The 24,501-nt window shown below is 52.0% G+C and overlaps 1 protein-coding gene and 1 non-coding gene across 2 annotated transcripts; one reads left to right on the forward strand and one right to left on the reverse strand.

The window, feature by feature from the left end:
* Nucleotides 1-348: 348 nt before the first annotated feature.
* TRNAW-CCA (transfer RNA tryptophan (anticodon CCA)) lies at nt 349-421 on the forward strand. Its single transcript has one exon. It is a non-coding gene; the product is annotated as a tRNA-Trp (tRNA).
* A 2,579-nt stretch (nt 422-3,000) lies between these two features.
* PRRT4 (proline rich transmembrane protein 4) lies at nt 3,001-10,846 on the reverse strand. Its single transcript, XM_065939465.1, has 4 exons — nt 10,075-10,846; nt 9,884-9,988; nt 8,882-9,001; nt 3,001-4,838 (listed from the first exon to the last, which is right to left on the reverse strand). The coding sequence occupies exons 1-4, from the start codon at nt 10,724-10,726 to the stop codon at nt 3,013-3,015; spliced, it is 2,703 nt and encodes a 900-aa protein (XP_065795537.1). The 5' UTR covers nt 10,727-10,846; the 3' UTR covers nt 3,001-3,012.
* Nucleotides 10,847-24,501: the final 13,655 nt, after the last annotated feature.

Consider the following 24,501-nt stretch of genomic DNA (forward strand, 5'->3'; position numbering starts at 1 on the left):
TCTCTCTCATCCATCATTTGCAGGAGCTTGGAAAGGAAGTAGGAGAGGGCTGGGCTGTACTCAGCCAGCCTCTCCCAAGCTCCATCCTTTTGGCTCCATTCCCGCTTGCAAGCTAAACTTTCTTATAATACTGCGTACTTCTCATTCTTAGCACATTTCACCATTGTATTTAATTATTTGTGTTATTGGAATTACTTATATGATGTCCTCTTTAATATCTGCTTTCCCCCAAAGAGCTTCAGCTTCACAAGTTCAGGACTGTTGTCCACCGAGGTCACCTTTTTACTCCCAGCATCTAGCACATTGTAAGAACCCAATAAAATGTTTTAAAAAGATTGAATGGGGACTTCCCTGGTGGTCCAGTGGCTAAGACTCTGCACTCCAAATGCAGGGGGTCTGGGTTCAATTCCTGGTCAGGGAACTAGATCCCACATGGCACAACTAAAGACCCCGCATGCTGCATCAAAGATTGAAGATCACATTTGTAGCAACTAATGCCTGGCACAGCCAAATAAATAAATTAAAAAAAAAAAAAAGATGGAATGAAGATGAGTTTGTCTCTCAATCTCCGACAGCACTAAGAACTGGAATTGAGGGTGTATATATTACATCCTGGTCTACCCAGGCTCTTCTGGGAAACTGCTTTGGGTTAGGAAGTGCTGAGGCATGAGATAAAAGGGAAGGGTTGTCTCACCAATGCCTCAGCCTCTTGATCAAGTCAAAGGGCTTAGGCGATTCTCACTGAGGAAAACCAAAGAACTGAAGTGATGGAGCTGATGGACACCAGGCTCTATTCCCCCACCCCACCCCCAACTCACCAGACAGAAAAGGAGCCTGTGTGTATGTATGTATGTGTGTGTGTGTGTGTGAGAGAGAGAGACAGTGACTGGAGGTACGTGGGTCTTAGACTGCTTTGCTGGGAGGTGTGTGCCTGAACTCAAGGACCCATGGTGGGAAGAGTGAGTGAGAGCAGCTGGCAAGCATTACAATGAGGACGAGACAGCAGAGAGGAGTTGAGCGTGAGCAGAGGCAGATGGAGGTGTACGTGGGGAAGAAAGGAAACAATTTCTCAGAACAGCAAGCACTCCTTCCATGACACAAAGCAGCTCTGAGGCTGGGGCTGCTACAGCCACTACGACACCAGTGAGAAATGCCTGTAATTAGGAGGATGGCAGTTCTCTGGGCCTCAGCCCAGAGTGACGATGCAGCAGGAATTTCTGAGCCAAGCTGAGCCAGGTGATGGAGGAGACACAGTCAGAACCACTTGGGTCCCATCCTTCAGCGGTGCCTGCCCTATCCTCCTCTCATTTTCTTCCCTACTATGACCCTCACTTACTCCCCTTCTCCTTCTGAGGTTCCAAGCCCTGGACGCTCTTTTCAGTCAAGACAGAGCTTCAGGGGTGAGCTGAGCAGTGCTATAATTCTTCCACTAGAGCATTAGACCTGGTCTGGTGATCGCCCCACCCCCTCCCAGCCTGCTTCCCTCTTGGCTCCCTTGCTTCCCTTCTCAAATCCTCATGAGCTGATGGGCAGAGTTGGAAGAAAAACCATTCCTATTCCTGTTTTTCCACTTCAAGCCTAGAATGTGTGCCCCTGTGGGCCTCCCTGGGGTGTGCAGGACATCTGCCCAAACACTGCCAGAATTTCGTTCTAAAATCTACAACTCTGTTTTAGTGCCACTCTGCACTTACTGCCTTTGAGCCAAATGACAAATGCACACTACAGAGCTCAGAGCCAAATGCCCTGGACAAGGGAGGGATTACAGAGCGCCTGGTGGCTGGGTGTATTCATGGGTCTCTGCACTGTGAGTTCTGCTTCGGTGGGTAGGATGGAGCTGGGGCTTGGGGAAGACAGGCTTTCCCCAGGGAGGCTCTGCACCTGTGGGAGATGAATGTTGTCCAGGGAAGAGGGTTGTGAGTGCAGACTTGAAGAGGTCCTGTTGGTAGATAGATTGAGCAATTTCTTCTGTGAATCCAAAAGGCCTCTGTGAATTCCTCTGGGTATGTGACAGGGAGATTGCTGAGAATCCCAGCTCAAAGTGGTCATACTCTTGAGATGCCTATCAACGTTTCCATGAAGGACTTTGCCACTAACTAGTCCCTAGCCAGTTGTCCCCCAGGATATGAAGCCAGGTTCCTAGGAATACAGACATTTCCACCAACTACTGCAGAGTTTCTGCCTCACCACTCAGAGCTGTGTTCTATCTCTGAAAAGCCACTTCCTGGGGAGTCAAAAGGATCTTCAAGGGGCCACTCCCAGGACCTTCGCTTATCCCGATGGGCCATGGAGCAATCTATGGGGAAAGGTCATATGGAGGACAAGACTCGTTTCGGTCAGGAGTCACTAGGGTCTGAGATGGACCCACCCCACCCAAACACTGCTTCTCTTCCTGTTCTCGCAGAACCACTGCTGCTGTTGCCTACCTAGGCTTTACCAAGAAGGTCAGACCTTTCTCCTCTGAAAATATTTTATTGATAAATTAACTCTGAAAGCGCTCATCTCCCACCCAACTGCTGCAGAGTCTCCTAGATGGGCCATGGACCCTTCTACGGGGAAGGATCATGTGGAGGACATGGGAGTCTCACTCAGCAGGGATGGGATTCCTGGGTGTAGCTGAGGTGGGTCTGGGGACAGAGGTGGGTCCTGAGGTCTTCTAAGGACAGCCCCTCTCACTCAGCACCAGAGTGGGAAGTGGTGGTCTGGAGTGGAGCACCTTGGAGCTTTATTGCTGGTGAATGCCAAGGACAGTGGGACCCCTGCCAGCCTAGTATTGCAGCTGAGGGCATCAACGCCCAAGGGCTCCAGAGAAGGTGGATAGTTCCCCATCAACAGAGCCTGGCTGCTGACCCACCCATCCAGGGTTCTCCGGATGGGAAAGGAAGCCGGGAGAGGTATCTGAGCCAGGCAGGATTGGGGAAGGGTTACAGTGTGCAGGTCTCGGGTGGGGGGGTCGGGGGCAGAACAGGCGCCAGAAGGGGGCGTGCGATCGGGGGTGGCTGGGGGGCCACCTCTTCACAGGTCTATGGTGTCGCTGCCCATGCTCAGCTCGTCAATCTGTCGGCAGGCGTCCAGGAATTGCTCCTGCAGCAAGGCCTCTTCGGCCTGCAGCTCAGGAGCAGGTTCTGGGGAGTCGCGGGAGGGTGGGGACAGGGCCTGGTAGGATCCTGAAGCCGGGAGGCTGGGGCTGCTTCCTGAGGGCCGCGGAGGGCTGAGGACGCAGACCAGCGGACAGCGCGGGGCCCTGTCCGGGCTGGAGCACAGGAGCACGGACGAGCTGTCCCGCGAGAGTCCGCACAGCGAGCCGGAGGAGGCGCTGCTGCCCGCGGGCCAGGTCCCGGGAGAGGGGAGCTCACGGGGTGCCGGGGAGCCAGGGGCCTCCCCAGACCTCCCAATGGGCCCGGCCCCCGTCTGAGCCCCCAGCGAGGCGGTGCGGTAGACGCCGAGGCTAGGCAGAGCTTCCCCGAAGGCCGGGACCTGGAAGAGGCCGGGCGCCAGCAGGGCTTCGCTGCAGAGGGCCTCCTCGATGCTGCGCCTCAGGTTGATGGGGGAGGGCGGGCGGAAGTCCACGGTGTCATCGCTGCAGGGAGACGAGGCCGGGGAAGGCGCCGGGTGGGCTGCCGCGCCGTCGAAGCTCCGGCAGGCTCCTCCCTGGAGGAGGAGGTCGGGGCCCGGTCCGGCCAGGGCGCACAGCTGCAGCAGTTCCGCGTCGCCACGCGCGATGGCGCTCCCCAGCGGCTTCTTGTCCGGGGCCCCGGTGACCCAGCCTCCGGGCAGCAGCGGGGCGGCGTGGCCGGGGGACAGGCGGAAGAGTTTGGCCCAGCAGCGCGGCGGCACGCGGGGACTGCAGAGCGCCGGGTAGAGGCCCAGCAGCGCCAACGGGAGCGCAACGCCCACCTCGCCGAGGCGCAGGCCGAGCTGGAAGGCCCACCAGGGCCAGGGCCCCTCCAGGCCAGGTTGGCCGCCGTAGCCCAGGGCGTGCAGCACCTCGTAGCCCTGCAGAGCTCCGCTCAGCAGCCCGAAGGTGCCGGCCACCGGGGCCGTGCGCGCCGCTCGCCGCCAGGACTCGCGCGGGCCGAAGGGGCTGCGCGCCTGCGGGAGAGGCGTGGCGCCCTTGAAGCCGGCCCCTCCCAGGGGCGCTCCGGCCCGCCGCCGCCGGCCTCCCCAGCAGGACAGCGCCAGCAGCAGCCCGGAAAGGAGGGCGGCGAGGAAGGCGTGCAGCCCGCGGGAGGCAAGCCGCAGAGCCCGCAGCGGGCGGTGGGCGGCGCTCCCGAGGGCGGCGGCGGCCGCCAGCGCCAACCCCAGGAGCAGCAGCGCGGCCAGGCCGGCGGGGCAGCGCGGCGGGCGCGGCCGGGCCAGCAGCAGGCAGGCCAGGCCCAGGCCGGAGGCCAGGCAGGGCAGCGGGAGGTCCTGCAGCAGCAGCCAGGCCAGCGCCGGCAGCCGGTCGCGATGCCCGTAGGCGTCGTAGAAGAGCGGGAAGGCCCGCGTGGTCCCGGCAGAGAGCAGGAGCATGTCCAGCAGCGCCAGGCAGGGGGCGCCGGGCGGGCAGCGCCAGGGCAGGAGGGCCAGCGCCAGCAGAGCCAGCAGGGCCACCAGGCCGAAGAGCGCGCCTACCCCGTACACGTGGGCCTCCCAGGCCAGACCCCAGCGAGCCTTGGCCTCTGCCCAGTCGGCCTCCAGGGTCAGGAAGAAGAGGGGCAGGGGGGCCGCAGGCGGCTGCCCCTCGCGTTCAGGCCGCTCTCTGATACTGCAGGACCCTGGCCCACACTCTGGTTGCACCGAAAGGTTCCCAAGACTGGCAGGAGAGGGGTCGTCCAGGCCAGAGGTGGGGATGGTGGACTCTGTGGGCAAAGAATGTTCGTCTGAGGCATTCGTGCAACCCTCCCCTTACCCACCATACAGCCAGTAGCCTGTATGCCAATGGGAGTCCTCCTGACATCCAGGAAGGACTTGTCATAAATAGGAGACTCAGGGACCTGGTCACCCCTCCCATATCGAACTCTTACAGAGTTTCAGCTCTCATCCCCTCCCCTCATCCCATCCAGGCCCAGCTCCCAGCTTTGTTCAGTACACCGTGATTCCACTGAAAAGGGTTTTTCTTAAGAGGTCACAGAATTTTATAAGTGGAGGGAGCTATAGAAGAAGCCCCCTCTAACTGAACCCTCCTGCCAGGAAGGAGGCGTCGTGAGAACAAGGATTTTTGTTTGCTTTGCTCACATCTGAATACTCCTCCCTAAAACGTCCTGGCACAGAGTTGGTGTTCAGCAGATACTCACTGAATACATGCCAGATGAAGATATTGAGGCTGCGCCTAGACGCAAAGTGACTTGTCCAAGGTTACACATTAGCAGAGCTGCATCTAAAATCCAGATCTAAGCACCAGTTTGAGCCCCTCTTCTTGATGGCACAGCAAGTTCATAATACTACTTTGCTTATCTCTTGTTCTGCACCCCTGACCCCCATCTCACACCTTGGTGCTAGAAGGCGCTTCTCCAGCCTTTCTTCAAAAGCTTCCCCCTTCTCCCAGTGTCTTCAGGGAAGGCCACCACAGGTACATGTGCGTGCACGCACACACAGCAGAGGAAGTGATACAACCCTCCTGTCGCCACCAATCTTTTGTATTCACTGGCCTTCCTGCCTGCTATACCTCTAACCCTCAGCCTACCAATGGTCATGGTCCCCATCCTGACTCAACTACAAGCCATTAGTCTGAGGCCCTTAATACTCCTTTGGTTTTCACCCCTTTTACAGAAGATGCCATTGAGATCACTCCCCTAGGTCTCAAGACTACCCTTGAACTCCCAGGAAGGAACAGCTGTGGGGATCATAGTGGGATAAAACGCCATCTTAGAGAGTGAGCCCCTCAGGTGCTCTGGGGGGCTCGGGCTAACTCGGGCTCCAGTCCCACACATCCCCTGAGAAAGGAAAGTCAGGTAAGAGAGTGTGAGGACCAAGATCCCCCATGCTACTCTCCTGGAACAAGAGAGGAGTGAGAAAGAGCTAGACCCAAAGATTTTCCTCCTGGCCAGGGAGCAAGGGAAGATGCTTCAGGCTAAACCTCCCTCCCCCACCTAGCAGGCTGGGCAGAAGCACAGCTGTGGGCAGGGATGGAGGCAGAAAGATCGTGGTGAAGGATGGGGGAGCCAGCTGGGGATGGGGAGATGTGCAGGAGACAGGTGTAGATGAGGCGAGGAGGATCTCTTGAAAAGCAGACCCCTGCCCCAACTGTTTGGCCATACTCAGCCCTGCCTCAGTGGGACAAAACAGGAAGGCCCCAGGATCACCCCCCACCCCACCCCACCCCAGGCAGTGCCAGCTTGAACTGAGGACATGTAAAACTGAGCAGTCCTGAGAACAAGGGAAAGGAGTGAGAGGGCCCGAAAGCAGTCCCGGAGAGAAGGGAGGGAAAGGTAGAATTGGGCAACTGGAGAGGGCAGAGAGGGAGCTGCCAAAACACTATATATTTACAGCAGGCTGCCTGCTCAGTGGCAGCATGTTCCCTGGTTCCCGTCCCTTCACATGCCTCGAGTCTGAAAGGGGAAGAGCGCAGGGCTGTGATGAGGACAAATGGCCAATGTGTGCAAAGCTCTTTAGAGAGCCTGGTGCATAATCAGCGTTCGATATACAGCTGCTGTTGGTCTCATCATTAAGGGCTAATGTTCATCACCCATCAGTCACTGGTGTGTGTCCGTGTGAGTGTGACCATTTCTGGGGCCTCAAACTCATTCTTGATTTAACTAACAAAAGGCTGTTGTCCCTCATAAAGTCAACAATTAGCCAAATCAGTGAACATCAACACAGTGTCTCACTCTGTGAACCCTGTTTGAAGAACACCATTTGAATAGACTGACCATCCCCAAACACCTACTGAAGACACAGCAGTGAATTAAATGGAGAATCATTCAGCTGGAACTGACTGTTTGCTGGTGGGATGGGGTGGGGCAGAGCCAGTCTGACAGCAGTGGGACCAAATACACACACACTCTCCCTCACCCCTCATGTTTTGGTCTCTTCAGATGCCCTCACATGACTACTGGAAAAACCATAGCTTTGACTATACGAACCTTTGTTGGCAAAGTAATGTGTCTGCTTTTTAATATGCTGTCTAGGTTTGTCATAGCTTTTCTTCCAAGGAGCAAGCATCTTTTCACTTTATGGCTGCAGTCACCATCCACAGTGATTTTGGAGCCCAAGAGAATAAAGGCTGTCACTGCTTCTACTTTTTCCCCATCTATTTGCCATGAAGTGATGGGACTGGATGCCATCATCTTAGTCTTTTGAATGTTGAGTTTTAAGCCAGCTTTTTCACATTCCTCTTTCAGGTTCAAAGAGGAACTAGAGAAAAGAAGCCTAGGGCCAAAGGTTAACTGTACCTAGGTTAGAAAGTTCCTAGAGAAGATACAGAGAGATTCCTTTATCCCCCAACTACTTGGCATTACTCCCCTCAGAAGGTACTGGCGTGAACAAAAAACCCTTTGGTCTTTTCTCCAGGAGGCCTGGAGCCCTCTGGGGTTTATCCAGGAGGAACAGCCAGGAAGAGACTGGCTTCCTGCAGCCATCACTGAGGAGGGGGAAGGAGGGTGGGGCCACCAGCCAGCCGGGCTGCCTCTGATACTGTCCAGACTCATTAAACCTGCCTGGCCAGCGCTGTCACCAAGGCTGACAGACCGCCAGCCAGCCTCCTTCCCTTGAGGCCACAGAGCCTGCCCTCAGCTCCACAGCAGATCCTGCCACTGCTGCTCACTGGGCTGGATGGGGAAGGCAGGCTGCCCACCCACATGCCCGGGAGTGCTGGGACTGCTAGGGAGTGAGCGGCAGTCAGGTGGTCAACAGTCAGTTGCTGTGTTAAGTCTAGAGCTGGAAGAAGCTTGGGGACCAGTGGTTTCCTTTGCTGCACCAGTTCCTGGTGTGTGGGGGGCCAACCAGTCACAGTTGGCCCTTTGCATGGCTCCCTTGGCTTCACCTGCCAGAACCCCTCCCCAAGGAGCGTGTCCTCTGGGGATCAAAGTATGTGTTGTCCCATCACATTCTGGGGCCACAGTTGCAGTGTCTGAGAGGAATACCTAGAAGTGTATTTGGAATACGATGTGGGGGAAGCCACATTAACAGGTACTATATTTAATGAGCTAATATTTCATGATCAGCCTCATGCCCGAAATTTACATTACATGGAAGCTTTACAATAGCAAAATAGGCACTATTACTAAACCCTAGATATGTGAGAAAATTAAGGCTCAAAGAATTTAAATAGCCTGTCCGGCCATCATTGAGGAGCAGGAAAGAGGGTGGGGTGACTAGCCAGTTAGGAAGCAGACTGGGATTCAAAGCCAGGTCTCAAGATCCCACAGCCCCTGGTCTTTCGTCTGCACCACCAGCTTGTCTCTACACATGTTCTGAAAAGTTCCCTTGACAAGGATAGCATCTGTCTGCTCAGGGTCTTCTCTTCAATGTCTTCCCAATGAGGGGCCCTGCTCTGCCCATATGTGACAGCGTGTCATGTCAGATCAGACGGCAAAGGAGAGAGCCCCAAGCTCAGAGTGGGAGGGTGGGAGGCAGGCCAGGAAGATTGAAGTGGAGGGCAGGGTTAGTACTGAGGCTGTGGAAATCATGAAGGAGTTCCTGAGTCTGTTTGCCCTGATACATTTGTCTACATCCTGCTCTGCCTATGATTACAAAACTCCCAGAGGACTGCTATTTAACTCTGTGGGATCATCCTCAGCAACACTTGCTCTCAGATCATTTATGTACATCTCCATGGTGATAATGAAGAGAATGGTGATCATGATGACAGTCAAATACAAGGATCCCAGAATGTCAATGCATGGCTAGCACGTAGTATGTGCTCAATAAATAATCATCAAGTTCAAATGAATTGGACACTTACCTAATGATGCTGTTGCAATTAACGCAGAGCTTAGAGAAGCAGCTGGGTCCAGTGGCCTTGGACTTGGGAGCTTTCTTTCCTGGGGGGATGGGGGCGGGGACAGAGTGGTGCCAAAGAATCCTGCAAAGGGAGCACATAGGGCTAGAGTGCCAGCCAGGCATTGGCCTCTGGAACTTTGGAGAAAATCAAGTCCTTTCTCAGAGCCTGACCAAAAGGGGACACTGTCCCAGGAATTGTAGCCACAGGTATGCGTGTGTGTGTGTGCTAAGTGGCTTCAGTTGTGTCTGACTCTTTGCAACCCTAGGGACTGTAGCCCGCCAGGCTCCTCCAGGCAAGAATACCTGAGTGGGTTGCCATTTCTTTCCCCAGAGGGTCTTCCCCACCCGGGGTGACCCCGTCTCTTACATCTCCTGCATTGGCAGCAGGGTTCTTCACCACCAGCGCCACCTAGAAAGCCCAGCCACGTGTATGTGCTGTGCTGTGCTTCACTGCTCAGCGAATCTTTGCGACCCCATGGACTGTAGCCCACCAGGCTCCTCTGTTCATGGGGACTCTCCAGGCAAGAATACTGCAATGGGTTGCCATGCCCTCCTCCAGGGGATTTTCCCAACCCAGGGATCGAATCCAGGTCTCCGGCACTGCAGGCGGATTCTTTACCATCTGAGCCACCAGGGAAACCCGAGAATACTGGAGTGGGTAGCCAATCCCTTCTCCAGGGGGATCTTCCCAACCCAGGAATCAAACCAGCATCTCCTGCATTGTAGGTAGATTCTTTACCAGCTGAACTACCACAGAAGCCCAGCCATGTGTATACCAGAAGCTAAAGTACAAGGGCCAAACCAGACTTTGTATGACAAAGAGGGCATTTCCCCATGGGAGCAGTGGCTGTATCCCAGGGCCTGGGGGAAGGAATGCAAGCTCCCCTTAAGTCAGAGAAAAAAAGGAGGCACTGTCATTTAGAGATGTTCTATAAACGTTTGTGGCAGTGAAATAGACACTCACCTGGAGAATCTGAAACTCCAGAAGCAGAGCCTGGGGATGTAATTGGGCCTGGGGGACTCGGGCCTGATAAGTTCCGGAGCGGGGACACTGTGGTGCCAAAGAACCCTGCAAAAGGAGCCCCATGCTGAAGCTTCCTCCTACCTGCCGGATGGCCCAGCCACGACTCTCCTTGGGAGGGGCTGGGTACTCACCAAAGGGTCCCAGGCGCCCAGCAATCTCTGCCAGGCTGGCCCGCAGGCTGGGCAGCAGGGGCAGCGTTCGATGCCCGAGCGTGGGGGCCGCGCCTGCTCTCAACGCCACGTCGAACTTCAGCTCCAACTCGCTCTGGCGGAGCCTGGGCGCACTGGATGGAGTTGCTGTGGCTGTCAGAGCAGTGTCCCAGGTCACAGTGCCCATCCCGGGCCGATAGGGCACAGTGGGCCTGTCAGCGGGCCCTGAGAGGAGGGACGCAGACTCCAGAGCTGGGGAGGAGGCCCGCGGAGTAGAGCTGCCTTCTGCAGAGCCCCACTCTGGAGGGGAGTTTCCGAGAGAGCCCATCAGCAGTTCCCAAAGCGGGTCAGTCCTCAGCCCATCGGCTGCCTCTTCCTTGGGCTCCCGGCTTGGCCTGGGAGAAAGTGCCTGGGTCTCCGTGATAGGGTTCCCCCAGACAGCAGCAGGTCCCCGAAGGTGGAATTTGAAGTTAAGTCCCAGGTTGAGAGACAGCATAGAGGCCTCACTCTGGGGTGGGGGGGTCAAAGTGGTGAGAGGGGCCCCTGGGACAGAGGAGGCAGGCTGGGGGCCCACAGGAACAGCAAGCAGGACCCAGCAGAACAGCCCCAGCCCCAGATAGCCGTACCCTGCCATGGCCTGGTGGGGCCGCGAGCTTGGGTCTTCCGCACCTTTGAGCGCGAAGGTCCTGGAGAGAGGAGAGGTGCTATGAGCCCTGGAGGGTTGGAATCTGATGCCCCCAAGAGAGGCTGCGGATCCAGGAGAAGCAGGTGGTGGGGGCAAGACACAAAGGCTTCTGCCCGAGGAGAGTGGCAGCTTCTTGCTGAACATTCAGGCCCCAGCACCAGTCTCTCCCTGCAGTTCCCCTTCCCTTCCAGCCGAGGCTCCTTCTCCCTAAGTGCCCACCCCCCACCCCCACCTGCTCGGTCAGAGGCCTGGGGTCTGACTCCATCCAGCTGCCCTCACCCTTGACTGACAGCAGAGCACGTGGACTTGACTCCCAGACTCTGATCCCCTCCCTTCCTTTCTTCCCTTCTTCCTCCCTTTGCCCTAGAGTATCTGTTGAGGCCTACTACGTGCCGAGCCCTGGTAACAGAACTGTGAACAAGCTCCCCTCCCAGATGAGTGTCCCCCTACTCCCACCCCTGCTCCAGCCTCACTCTCACTCAGACCCAGGCCTGGAGGGATAAAGCGCAGGGTGAGCGATGGCAGAGGTGGAGAAGCGGCTCTGGCCAGGGAAGCAGAGTGCCCGGGGCTGGCAGAAGCTCTGCCCCTTCAGCCTTTTCCCTCTTGCCTGGGGCTTGGCGTGCTCACCATCCCTTAACCCTAGAAGTACTGGCGGGAGGGACAGCCTGGCCATCTCTGGCTTCCTGGGGGGAAGATGGCCAGGCAGGCAAGCTGGACAGAGGGCTGGCGGCAGTAGATGCCTGACCCACCCCAGGCACACACAGCTGGAAGGGGAAGGGGAGGGGAAGCCAGGGGGCACACACGTGTACCCACCAGTGTTACATCACACACGGCCACACCTAGCACCCTGACCCACACTCACCTACTCACCCTTCACACATCCCTGCGCCTAAGTGCACACACACACAAACACACACACATTCAGTCCTGCCAAGCCCCCTCCCTCCTACATGGGTTCAGATCCAAGCTCTGTGAGCTTCCAGCCTTCTCTGTCTCTCTCTCTCTCTCTCTCTCTCTCACACACACACACACTCACCCTACCTCACACACCCCTACACACACATTCGCACACTCAGAATACAGATACACATCATACACCATCACTCCCCTCCACATGCACATTCCTACACACCCACCCCTACAGACAGGCACACGCGCGCACACACATACACGCGCGCGCGCGCGCGCACACACACACACACACACACACACACACACCCCTCCCTCTCCCCGTGCCCAGACGGCAGACCTGCTCCTCTCCCTCAGGCGGGTCTCCTCGGCCAAGTCCCCCGAAAAGGGGCGGTCGCGGCGACCCAGGCGCCCGGCTGAGCAACGCTCCACCGAGTCTGGCCGGTGCTCCCAGCGCCCGACGCACCCTCGGCTCGTCCCGGTCACGGCGGCTTCTCCGACGCGCGGCCCCCGGTCTGGCGCGGCCCGGCCCCAGCCCGCAGCGCTGGCCCCAGGCGGGCAGCCCGGCCCGGCTCGGGCTCCGCGCTCCCACCCGCCGCGCCGCCTCCTGGCTGCGAGCCTTGCTCCCCAGCAGAGCCGCCCGCGCCGGGCTCCGCGGCAGCCGCGCTCTGCCCGCCCTCCCCGCCTCCTGCGCTCCCGCCCCGTGCGCCCGCCCTCTCCCCTCCTCCTCCCCCGGCCCGCGGCCCGCGGTCCGCCCCCCACCCGGCCGGCAGGCGGGCGCGCTCCGCAGCCCCGAGCCGCCGCTGCCGCCGCCTCTGTGCCTGCGTCCCCACGCGCGCTCACTCACTCAGCGCTGCCCGCCGGCCGGGGCGGGCGCCGGTGCCGCGCTCTCAGCCTGGTGCCGGCAGCCGCACGCTCCCAGGGCAGCCCATCACACACAACCACTCGCATGCCCTCCCCGGGAAACCCCGCGGGCCAGAGCACCGCGTGCACACTAGTGTGCACACACGCGCGCGCACACACACACGGCAGCCTGCCCAGGGTGGCACCCGGGCAAGAAGAACCACTATGTTTATTAAGCCGTGAGTGGAAAGTGTAATAAGCACGTCCACATCCCTTGTTTCATTAGTCCCTGACAACAACTCTGTGGGTGTACCCATTTCACAGATAGGTAAATTAAGGCTTGGGGGAAAAAATTACTCAGAAATTTGTTCAAGATGGCACAGCTTGGCAACCTGAACTCAGTCTCTCTGCTGTCTTCTCCATCACCTGGTGGCTTTCAACAGTTGGAAGTGCCTCCAACATTTCACAGGTGAACAGCCAAGGTTCAATCCGTGTGTAACATTTCTTTTTGCTAAGTCTGAGTTCTCAGGAAAAAAAAAAAAACTTAGAGTTTCAGAAACGTCTCTTACCTTGTGAGACGTGGTTTACAACTTGTTTCTAATAAGGGGCAAGAGGAGAACAGTGAGGTCAAAGAGTGTTAGCCCAGGAATACAAGAGTACCCAAGCCAGTGTGGAAGATTATTCAAGAGCAGGGCAGTTACTGTGGACACTTCAGGGACTCTGTGGTTCTGTCTCAGCGACTGATTTAAGTAGTACTGGCTGGTTTATGTAGACTTGAATCTCTAAATCCCCAAAATGTTCCTATTTGAAAATATCAGGAGAACATAAAACACAGTGGGGTCTCTGCACCATATAAAGCTGTCCTGGAAAAACCCAGACATCCTACTGTGTGCCAAGCACCATGCTGGGTGCTTAGGCATCTCCTCACTTAGTCCTCATCACAAGCCACATGGAGAGAAAATGTGTCACCAGATTACAGCCTTGGGTGTTACCCCGATCCCCCTAACTTGCTGCTCTGTAAGGTTGGGGAGTGGGTGCTTAAAGAGTTACCTAGGGCAGGTCTGTCTCAGGTACGGCCAGCATAGCACTTGGCCCGGGGGCATGCTCACCATGTGTTAGCAAAGTGAATAACAGATGAATGAGCGATTCTGGGGCCCAAATAGGCAAAATAGGCTTTCAGAAAAGCATCCAGGGCTCACTTGCTTATCACAGAATCCCCCCCAATTGATGTAAGATAAAATCAGGCCACTGACTGAACACCCCCCCATCCTTCCAGGGCACATCACTGATGAAGTCTGGGAATTATTCTGAGTCTCTAAACAAAACATTGCCAAGGGCATTCCCTAGATACACCCTCAGGGATCGCTATAGGGTCCTTCCTCTAGTAGGGAAACTCCCCCCGCCCTTTGTCATTTAGGGGTTGCCTGGAGACTACATACTGAGATCCAGCCTCTGGGCTTCTCTCATATACTTAATAAAAGTTATCCCACTAGAGACATTTTCCTTTAATCCTCCTCATGGAAAGGCTCATTTCCTGCTAATCATGTTCACAGAAAGACTTCTAAATGGAAAGACAGAAATAAACATATCCTGGTACATTAAAATAACAGCCCTTCATGACCAAGGAAGGTGATTCCCAGGAATTATATTTTTAAAAACATATTGAAAAGGGAAGTTAGGGTTCTGGGTTAAGATGGTAATTGAATGTGTACATCTACTTTCACTCCTTCCCAAAACCCCACTAAAACTTCAATAAAGAGGTTTTTTAAATCAAGAGATAAACCTACAAGGATAGAGAGAACATAGAAAAAGACAACAGCCACAGAATTTTTGAAGCAGAATGACAGACCAGTACTGACTTATCAGCGCCAAGGGAAGAGTCATGTCAGCTGTCACGGCGCAGGGTGGGGGGAACTGAGAACTAACTAGATCTGCATTGCAAGATTCTCAGAGGCATAGAGAACCTCTCCGTGGTACCTATGGATTCCCAGAGGTGAAAGGTGGAAGAGGTTGCTAAGATAAGGACCAGGACGGGCAGTTAGATCCCTCCATCTCTCCCCCAGCTCCAAACTCCTGGGCAATAGCCCCTCTCATATCCCAGCCAGAGTCTGGGGAGTTTTCTTCTGTAGATAAGTTAGAGGGTGTCTGGGATGGAGCACAGTTGTGAATGGAGATACCACACTGAAAAATACTGAAATCCAAAGGACCAGTTGACCTTGCCACATGGAATGGTGAAATGCAGAGATGCTGAGCTTTCTGCCACCATCAGGCTCCCCAAGTGCTGGGAGTAGGACCTAGACAGGAACCTGGACGGCACTACTCTGGGGTATTTCACCAATCAAGAGGAAAGACCTAAAGTTACTGACATAAGAAACAGCCCAGCTAGCCCACGCTGCAGTGGCAGACCCAGCCTCTCTCTGAGCTTAGAGTTTCTGACTAGCCTCCCTCCCATCCCCACAATCTTATTCGTAGCCAAAGATTGCCAGACATCTAGGGAATTTTCAAATGCAGAAGAGAGTAACAAAACAATCAGAAAAAGTAACTTCGAGGAAACAGATTACCCAGAGAGAAGAGAGGGTCAAAAAGACCACAGTATCCTTAGAGAGATAAAATCTGCATCATGAAACAAGAACAAGGTGCTATACAAAGAAACATCCAGAGAATAGCAAAAGCAACAATTATGTCTTGAGAAATAAAATCATTACAACAGAAACAAAAACATCAATAGAAAGACAGGCAGGTAAAGCTGGTTGAATCTCCCTGGAAAGTAAAACAAACATACAAAGAGATAGAAAATGTAGGAATGTAGGAGAGGAAAGATGAGAGCGTTTTAAAAATTGGAATATAGTTGATTTACAATGTGTTATTATAGTTTCAGGTGTATAGCAAAGTGAATCAGTTATACATATACATATGTCTATTCTTTTTAAGATTATTTTCCCAAATATGCCATTACAGAGGGTTAAGTAGAGTTCCCTGTACTATACAATACATTCTTATTGATAAGAACTTTAAAGGACACTTTCAGGATAATAGAAATAATCTAAATAGAAATAATATAAATTCTAAAAAGAGACAAATGAAAGGGAGGAAATCATCAATGAACTAATTGGAGGAAATTTTCCAGAACAGAAGGATATGAGTTACTGGATTATAAGGGTTGGTTGGATGAAAATAAACCCATACCCAAGCAAATTAAAGAAAACAGTCAAGAAACTTTCAAAAAGGAAAAAAAAAAAGTAACATACAAAGGATTACATATAAGAAAGGTTTTGGATTTGGATTCATTCAAGTTATCAATCAAGTAAAAAGATAGAATATATAGTTTTTTCAGAAACACAAGATTTCAAAAAGTTTCTCTTTCATGCAGGTTTTCTGGAAAGCATAGGAAATCTGTCACAGGCAAGAGGCAAAGGGCTCTCCTGGGAAGATGGTGAAGGGGGTTCCAGGGCGTCAGCTGTGTGCCTCATGTAAAGGGACATGGGTTCAGATCGGAGCAGCCTGACGAACTCAGGAGACGGACACATTGACAGTTGTTGTCACCAAGATCCTTGACCCCAGATCCTTGCACCATCTTTAGGCTCTCAGCTCAGAATGTCCGGGTGAGCCTGCCGCAGTCGGTATTTGTACCTGCCTTGTCTTGACTGAGCACAGTGAGGCTGCTGTTCACCCTTCCACACCTGCTGAGGAAGTGTCCCACCGTGACCTGCTGAGACCGGATGGGAGTGAGCTCGGAAGCAGAGAGCACACACTGCTGCCTGGCAGCCTGGATGGGAGGGGAGTTGGGGGAAAATGGATACACGCATATGTGTGGCTGAGTCGCTCTGCTGGGCACCTGAGTCTATCAGGACATTGTGAATCAGATATACGCCTATATAAAATAAGAAGTTTTTAAAAAGAAGAAGAAGCACAGAGCACAGAGCAGCCTACTGCCTTAACCATATTCCATCCAGATGTCCGAGGTCTAGTTCTCAACTACAGCTCTCACCGCAGTGAGCTCTGTGTTTTTCAGGACTCCCTCAAGATGTGGTCCACAGTTATTCCCAGCAGAGGCTCTTGTAAACTCTCAGGGAAGCCAAAGTCACACCAAAATTCAGAAGCTCTGTTCAGCATCTCTCATCCTGGAGGAGTACAAGATTGGCCTTTCCTTTCACAGTTAGGATTATGTTTCCTTCTCAGCCCTGTTTAGGAAAATACACAGATGTGGTGAAACCATAAACAAAAGCAAGGAAGGGATTAGACTAAACATCAAGACACTCATTTCCTAGGGGAGGGGAGGCCATAACCAGGGAGTGGTTAAGACTGGATGAAGGGAACTCAGGGGGCTTCTAAGATGCTCCCTTCCTCCTGAAGGAAAGGAGGGACTTCCTTGGTGGTCCAATGGTTAAGATTCCACACTTCCATTGCAGGGGGCATGGGTTTGATCCCTGGTCAGGGAACTAAGATCCCACATGCCTCACTGTGTAGCCAAAAAACAAAATAAAAGATGAGATGCTGGTCATATTCTATTTCTTACCTTATGTGGTGGATATATGAGTGTCTATTTTAGTATAGTTTTTATAATATTACATAAACTTTTTTCTTTTTTACATATAAGTTTATAATTCTTTTGAAAGCATGATACCAATACCTTTTTCAATAAAAATTTAAATGCACTAAATAGTATATCAACAGGCCCACTAAGAAAAATATATTTTCTCATTTTACTAGATGATCAAAAGATATTCAAAAAAGAATAATGGGAGGATATCACCTTTATTGATAAAAATTATATTTCAAAAAAAATTATATTTCAAAAGAACAGCTAACCCCATACTTAACAGTCAAACAGAAGAGGAATTCTCATTAAAATTAGAAGTAGAGATTCTTCTATCAATGCTTTCTCCAACACAACTTTGTTTTGCAATTTGTAGCCAAAATGAGATGTAAAAAGGTGAGAAGAAAAAGGAGGAGGAACGTGAAGAGGAATAGAAGGAGGAAGAAGAAACTTAAGTATGAAATATTGGAGAAGAGTAAATGAGAAGCCAAAATAGCATTATACTGTGAAACACTTGGAAAACCATTAGAAAAAAACTGAGATTAGGTTAAAGCGAAATATCCCCATCAATAGCTTTTCTATACAAGATTTGGGAGATATATCCCATTTGATATAGGCAAAATGCATTAAGGAAAGAAATAAACTTAACAGGAAATTAAAGAAACCTAGGTGAAGAAAACTACAGAACTTTATGAGAGCTATAAGACACTGTAAAGAATCCTTCCACAATGTGCATGTACCAGATCATCACATGACATGCTTACCTATCTTACAATTTTATGTGTCAATTTGTACCTCAATAAAACTGAATAAATTGAAAAAGACCTTGATCAATGGAGAAACAAATCTCGTTTCTGAGTAGAACTTATCACTGTTTTATAAGATCATTAATTCTTTCCAATTTGACTTATATGTCGAGTACTGTTCCAATTAAAATATCAATGAGATTTTTTAAAATTTTGAAATAGTTATTCTGTAGCTCAGCTGTAAGAATAACAGGTAAAAATATTTAACAACTTTTGGGGACAGAGGAGTGGCAAATGGGATGTATGGCAAAACCTTGCTCCTCGGGTAGTATGTATCCATTTACATAAATGTTAAACTATATTACAAAGTTACAATGATATAATTTTAAAGGTTATTTTCCATTTACAGTTATTACAAAATAATGGCTGTATTTCCCATGTTGTACAATACATCCTTGAGCCTATCTTATACCCAGGACTTTGAACCTCCTACTCCCCCCACCGCTATATTGCACCCCAACTGATAACCACTAGTTTGTTCTCTACATCTGAGAGTCTACTTCTTTTATGTTATGTTCACTAGTTTGTTGTACTTTGTAAATTCCACATGCTATATTCACTGGCTTGTTGTACTTTTAATTTTTATTTTTTTTTTAAACTTTTTATATGGACCATTTTTAAAGTCTTTATTGAATTTGTTACAATAGTATTTCTGTTTTATGTTTTGGCTTTTTGGCCGAGAGGCAGGTGGGATCTTAACTCCCTCCCTAGGGATCAAACTCACTTAATCAGTGGACCACTAGAAAGATCCCTGTTGAACTTTTTAAGATTCCACATATAAGTGACACACAATGATTTTTTTTTTTTTTTTTTATGTAACTCAACAGAGCACAAAAATCAACAGGCAAGAAGCACTAGCCAAGCAACTGGCCCACTGCTTTGCTCCTCACGGCAGAACTTCTCCAGCTGTCTCCCCATCATCTCCACTTCCTTACCTCCTGCTCCGGCATGGCCTCCATCCCACTGCACTCCTGAAACAGCTCCCGTCAAGACCCAAGTACAGTGGACCTGAATCTTCTTTCTTGACTTCCCTGAAACAGCAGACACCCTCCATCACTTTTTCCTCTGTCACTCACTCCTCTTGGCTCTGGAGACACTCTGCCTGCCCAGCTCCCCTCCTCTGCTGCTCAGCCTCCTCCACAGATAGTAGATAGTCTTGCTTAGGCAATCTCATCTGGTAACTTGGCTTTAAATACCAACTCTGACTTCTGGGCTCCAGACTCCTATTGTCTAACCACCTACCTGACATCTGCACTCAACTAAGAGATGCTTCTTGTCATGTCCAAAACACAGCTCTTTCCCCCAGTCATTTCCCACAAAACACCAGCCAACCTCTCCACCGAAAGAACTTTCCCTTCAGTCTCCCGCATTCTTTCCTATTTTATATAATACTACTGCTTTTCCTTCCTCAGTTGACTAACCAAAAATCTAACTGTTTTTCCTGATTCCTCTCTTGCTGTCACCGTCGCATCTAATTCATCAGCAAACCCAGGCAGCTTTATCTCCAAAAACCTTCTCAGTCACCGCTCACCACCATCTGTCACCATCACTGTCTCACCTAGATTACTGCTTTCTGTTCCCCAGCCCCCGGCAATGACTGATCCTTTCACTGTCTCCATTCAGTTCAGTTCAGTCCCTCAGTTGTGTCCGACTCTTTGTGACCCCATGGACTGCAGCACGCCAGACCTGCCTGTCCATCACCAACTCCTGGAGTTTACTCAAACTCATGTCCATTGAGTCAGTGATGCCATCCAACCATCTCATGCTCTGTCATCCCCTTCTCCTCGCACCTTCAATCTTTCCCAGCATCAGGGTCTTTTCAAATGAGTCAGTTCTTCATATCAGGTGGTCAAAATATGTTTTGCCTTTTCAAAAATGTCATTTGGTTGAAATCATATAGTATGTAGCCTTTTCAAATGAGTTTCCTTCATTGAGAAATATGTGTCTAAGTTTCCTCCTTGTCTCATGGCTCGATAGCTCTTTTCTTTCTAGTGCTGAAGGATATCCCATTGTCTGGATGAACCACAGTTTAGTCATCCATTCTCACATTATCACATTTAGTTATCCATCCACCAACTAAAGAACATCTCGGTTACCTCCCAAGTTTTGCAGTTATGATAGAGCTGCCACAGACATTCATGGGCAGGTTTTTGTATGGGCATATGTTTTCAATTCATTTGGGTAAATACCAAGGAACACAATTGTTAGATCATATGGTAAGAAAGTGTTTTAAAACAACCAGTCTTCCCACTTTGCATTCCCACCAGCAGTGAATGAGAGTTCCTGTTTCTCCACATGCTCAGTAGCATTTGGTGATGTCAGCGTTTCAGATTTTAGCCCTTCTAATAAATGTGTGATAGAATCTCATTGCTTTTTTAGTTTGGGATTCCCTGATAACATAGAATGTTGAGCACCTTTCCTTTGCATCTTCTTTTTTTTTTTTCTTTGCATCTTCTTCAGTGAGATGTCTTTCAACTCTTTGGCTCATTTTAAAATTGAGCTGTTTCCTTTTCTTGTTGAGTTTTAAGCATTCTTTGTATATTTTGGATAATAGTCCTTTATCAGATACATCTTTTGCAAATACTTTCCCTCAATGAAAACTTGGTGATTTGTCCAAACATTACTTTTTAACCAGAAAAATAGAGCTTTTCACATTCAGTACAACACGCATCACCGAGGCAAGTGCTTCAACACCTTCAACACCTCTATCACTCAAGAATCCTACAATCTCCCTGAGTCCCACATTAGGACCCCTCTCAGCTCCTCCCAGTGGCCTGGCTAACATCTTCCCTCAGACACTGCCCTGTCCAGCCTTCCTGAGCCCGGCTGTTCTCTAACGATCTCTCTGAACCTTGCTCTGAGGCTTCCTACCCCATCTCCGCAGACAGAGGATGAGGTCACATTCCAGGGATGCCCCTGGCAGCCATGAGCCAACCACCTCAGAGTGGAGTTTGGTTTGACCCTCAGAGGCAGAAGGGTGGAGGGGCCACAGCAGGAACCATCCAGAAGAGTCAGGTTTCAGGCCTGGTGTGGGGGCTCCTCTGCCCAGAAGGTCAGAACACCTCCCCAGCACCCAGAAGGCCAGTGCCTGCGGCTAATTGCCTGTTTTCTCCAAGAGAGATGAAGGCAAATAGGGGCAAATGAGAAGCAGTGTGGTAAGAGGAAGGAGGCTCCAGGAACCAAGCTGGCCCCCAGGGTGGAGGAGCTGGGGCAGATTGGCAGAGAGCCTCCCCCGCGAGTCCCTCCATCTCATCTCTTTGTGTCTTTAGCTCGTGGGGATTAGGAGTGACTGGGACAAAGGTCAGGGAGGTCTGCTGCACACATTACTGTGCAATTTTTTAAAAAAGAAGAGTGCTTTCATCTTTTGACAAGGACAGCTGTCGCCAAACGTCTGCTTTGGGGCTCTCTAGCGCCTTGATTTCTGCAGTCCTTAGACTTAACTCAACCTGACTGTTTTCCAGTCATTCAGACTCCTCATTTGCCAAATGGGGATAACAACAACCCTTCCTCCACAGAGTAACTAGTAACTGGAACCACTAGATGAGTCCATATACATGAAATGCATATATATATATATATATATATATATATATATATGGCTGCACTGCGTCTTTAGTTGCAGCATGTGGGACCTAGTTCCCTGACCAGGGTTCGAACCCAGGCCTCCTGCATTGGGAGGGCAGAGTCTTAGCCACTGAGCCACCAGGGAAGTCCCCAGAATGCTTTGGATACATAGAAATGGCACACAAAACACTATGGGGCTGTTGGCTGCCATATTACCACGGTGCTATGGTTCCAGGGGTGACAAAGCCTCTGGGGTGAGTGGAGGAGTTGAAGTTTGGGGGGAGCATACAGAAGAGGCTGGAGGGGGATGGGGGACCAGCAGCAGGCAGAATGAGTGAGAGACAGAAGTGGCTGAGAGAGGAGGGTTCCTACCCAGGAAGGGACGGCAAGGTGCACTCTTCCCAGCAGGTAGAAGTAAAGAGGTTGCAGCTGGTAGGAGTGGTGATACCATCTGTGAGGTTGATCTGTTTAAGTTTTATAGGGCAGAGTGGGCCCCAGGGAAAAGTGTCCTGGTTCTAGCATCCCAGTGTAAAAGCACACGCCCTGCTTAGAGCCGAGGTCCCTACTCTGCCCCTCCCATCCTACCCAGACCCTGGGACCACCCAGGATCGGGATCAGAGGGCAGTGGGGGCAAAAGGTTGAGAGCAGCAACTGGGGCTCGGCCCCTCCTCCCACACAAACAGGGCTTGGAGCAAACCTCAGCTGGGCTTTGGTTTTGACAGAAGGAAGTCTTCCCACAAGGGCCAGGAGAACCCAGTCATTTTCCGTAGCAGGGGAGTGGAGACCCTCGACCCAAATGCTTCTGTCTGTCATCTTTCCCCTCCTGGTGATGCCCCCAGCCCTCGGGTGCTGGGAGGAACAGAGAAGCAGCTGAGGGGCCCACTGGGCCGAGGGGGCATGACCACAGCCACTGCGGCAGCACTCACGTGAGGTCTGGTCAGGGCGTGGATGGGGGGAGGCCCCCTACTCTACCTCTGTCGCCAGAGGAGAAGCCAGCAGCCCCAGCCCAGGACCTGCTCCTCCCGCAGCCGGCTGAGGAACCTCACAGCAATCTCCTGTCCTCATCTCAGATCTCCTCCCTGTTTCCTGAGACCTGATGCCTTCATTATGTAAATGGCAAAGTTGACGCCGGGAACTCACTTCCACCTCACCTGCCACAGCACCTGGGCTGGGTGAGGAAGGACGGACGGGACAGGCTCCGGGCTTGGGGCTGCCCAGTTGGATGCCCTGGGGTCCCCTTGCCCTGAAACACAGGCTGTGGGTACAAGCGGCCTGTGGTCTCTGGGCTTCTGCGCTCTGGGCCCTACTCCCAGCACAGGTGTAGCCTCTGATCAGGTTGCCTGTGGGAGGGGGGCTGGTGGAGTTTCTTGCAAAACTATTCTAGGAAAAAGGACAAGGGTGAGGGGCAAATTAGAAATACTGTTGCCTCAGGCAGTTGGAGCAGATTGCTTATAACAAGCATCTTGTTTCACAGTGTGAAATAAGCGATTCGTCAAACTCTATCATTAACAGTAACAGTGACAATAATAATAACAACTAATAATGTGTCTGAAGAAGCCTCACTTGGGAACCGGGAGGGCAGTGTTCTTTCTAGTCCTGGCTCGGGCAGAGCTGGGAGGAAAGCTCACTTTTCCCTTTGGGCCGGGTCGATGCCGATAGGAGGGTGAAGTCATGTCTGCAGGGTAAGGACAGGAAAAACTTGAAGGGTGGAGACCGCCAGGAGCCTTGGGGCAGGCAGGGGCTTGGGAGGTGATAAGGGAAGTCAGAGTGGACACTGAGATACGGAGAGTGGGGGAGAGGTGGGGGTGACTGGGGGGAGGGCAGAGAGTGACATCCTGTGTGAAAGTGAAAGTGTTGGTCACTCAGTTGAGTCCGACTCCTTGCGACCCCATGGTCTGTAGCCCACCAGGCTCCTCTGTCCATGGAATCCTCCAGGCAAGAACACTAGAGTGGGTAGCCATGCCCTTCTCCGGGGGATCGTCCCAACCCAGGGTTCAAACCTGTGTCTCCTGCACTGCAGGCAGATTCTTTACCGTCTGAGCCGCCAGGGAAGCCCCGTACTGTGGAAGTGCAGAAAATATTGAATCATGGACTGAATGCAGGGGAGAGTGCACCACGAACCAACCCTCGTCCCAGCAGCTCCTCACAGCCTCCTTGGCCTCGGCCCCTGGTGCTAGGTGAATCCTTGCAGAAGGCTGCTTCAGAGAAGGGAGCCCAGGCAAGGCGGGTGAGGACCAGCCAGAGCAGAGTTTGTTGATCCTCGGAGGTCAATCCCCTTCTGAGAATCTGGTGCTCCCTCAGCCCAGAAAAATAGACACACAACCTTACATGCATGGCAGGGGGGCTGCCAGAGCCCACAGCCCCAGCCCACAAAATCCTCTCTCTTCTTACCATCCTGACATTGCCCATGTGCCTGCTCCTCCATGCCCCATGCCAGCACCCCAGGAGCTAAGACACAACCCCCTGCTTCAGGGCAGCCTGTGGGCCAGACCAAGATGCAAACCCAAAGGGCTCAGAGCTAAAGCAGGGGAGCCAGTGGGAATTCCCAGGAAGGAGGGGTTCATTTCCAACCTGGGGAAGCAGCCTTGGGAGTACAGCGAGCCCATAGGCTCTGGAGTCTGCAAGCTCTCCATCATACAGTGGGGATCTGGAACCACCTCTTAGGAATGGTGTGGCACATAGTGTCCACTGCATTTCAATATGTATTTCTTTGGCTGCACTGGGTCTTAGTTGCAGCACACGGGGTCTTCCATCTTCACTGAGGCACACAGGAGCTTTAAGTTGTGGCATGTGAACTCTTATTTGGGATCTAGTTCCACGACCAGGGATTGAACCCAGGGCCTCCTGTATTGGGAGCAGGGAATGTTAGCCTCTGGACCACCAGGGAAATCCTTTGTCCATGGTATTTAGCAGAGAGCAAGGCTCAGGTGAAAGGGCCATAAACACAGAGGAGGTGAGCATCCTGCTGGGTGCGGTAAGCTGCATGACGGCCCTCCAAAAATGCCCACATCCTAGTCACTGGAACCTGTGACTCCCACACGGCCAAAGGGACTCTGCAGATGAGA

The sequence above is a fragment of the Muntiacus reevesi genome, chromosome 6, assembly GCF_963930625.1.
Source record: "Muntiacus reevesi chromosome 6, mMunRee1.1, whole genome shotgun sequence".
Taxonomy (NCBI): domain Eukaryota; kingdom Metazoa; phylum Chordata; class Mammalia; order Artiodactyla; family Cervidae; genus Muntiacus; species Muntiacus reevesi.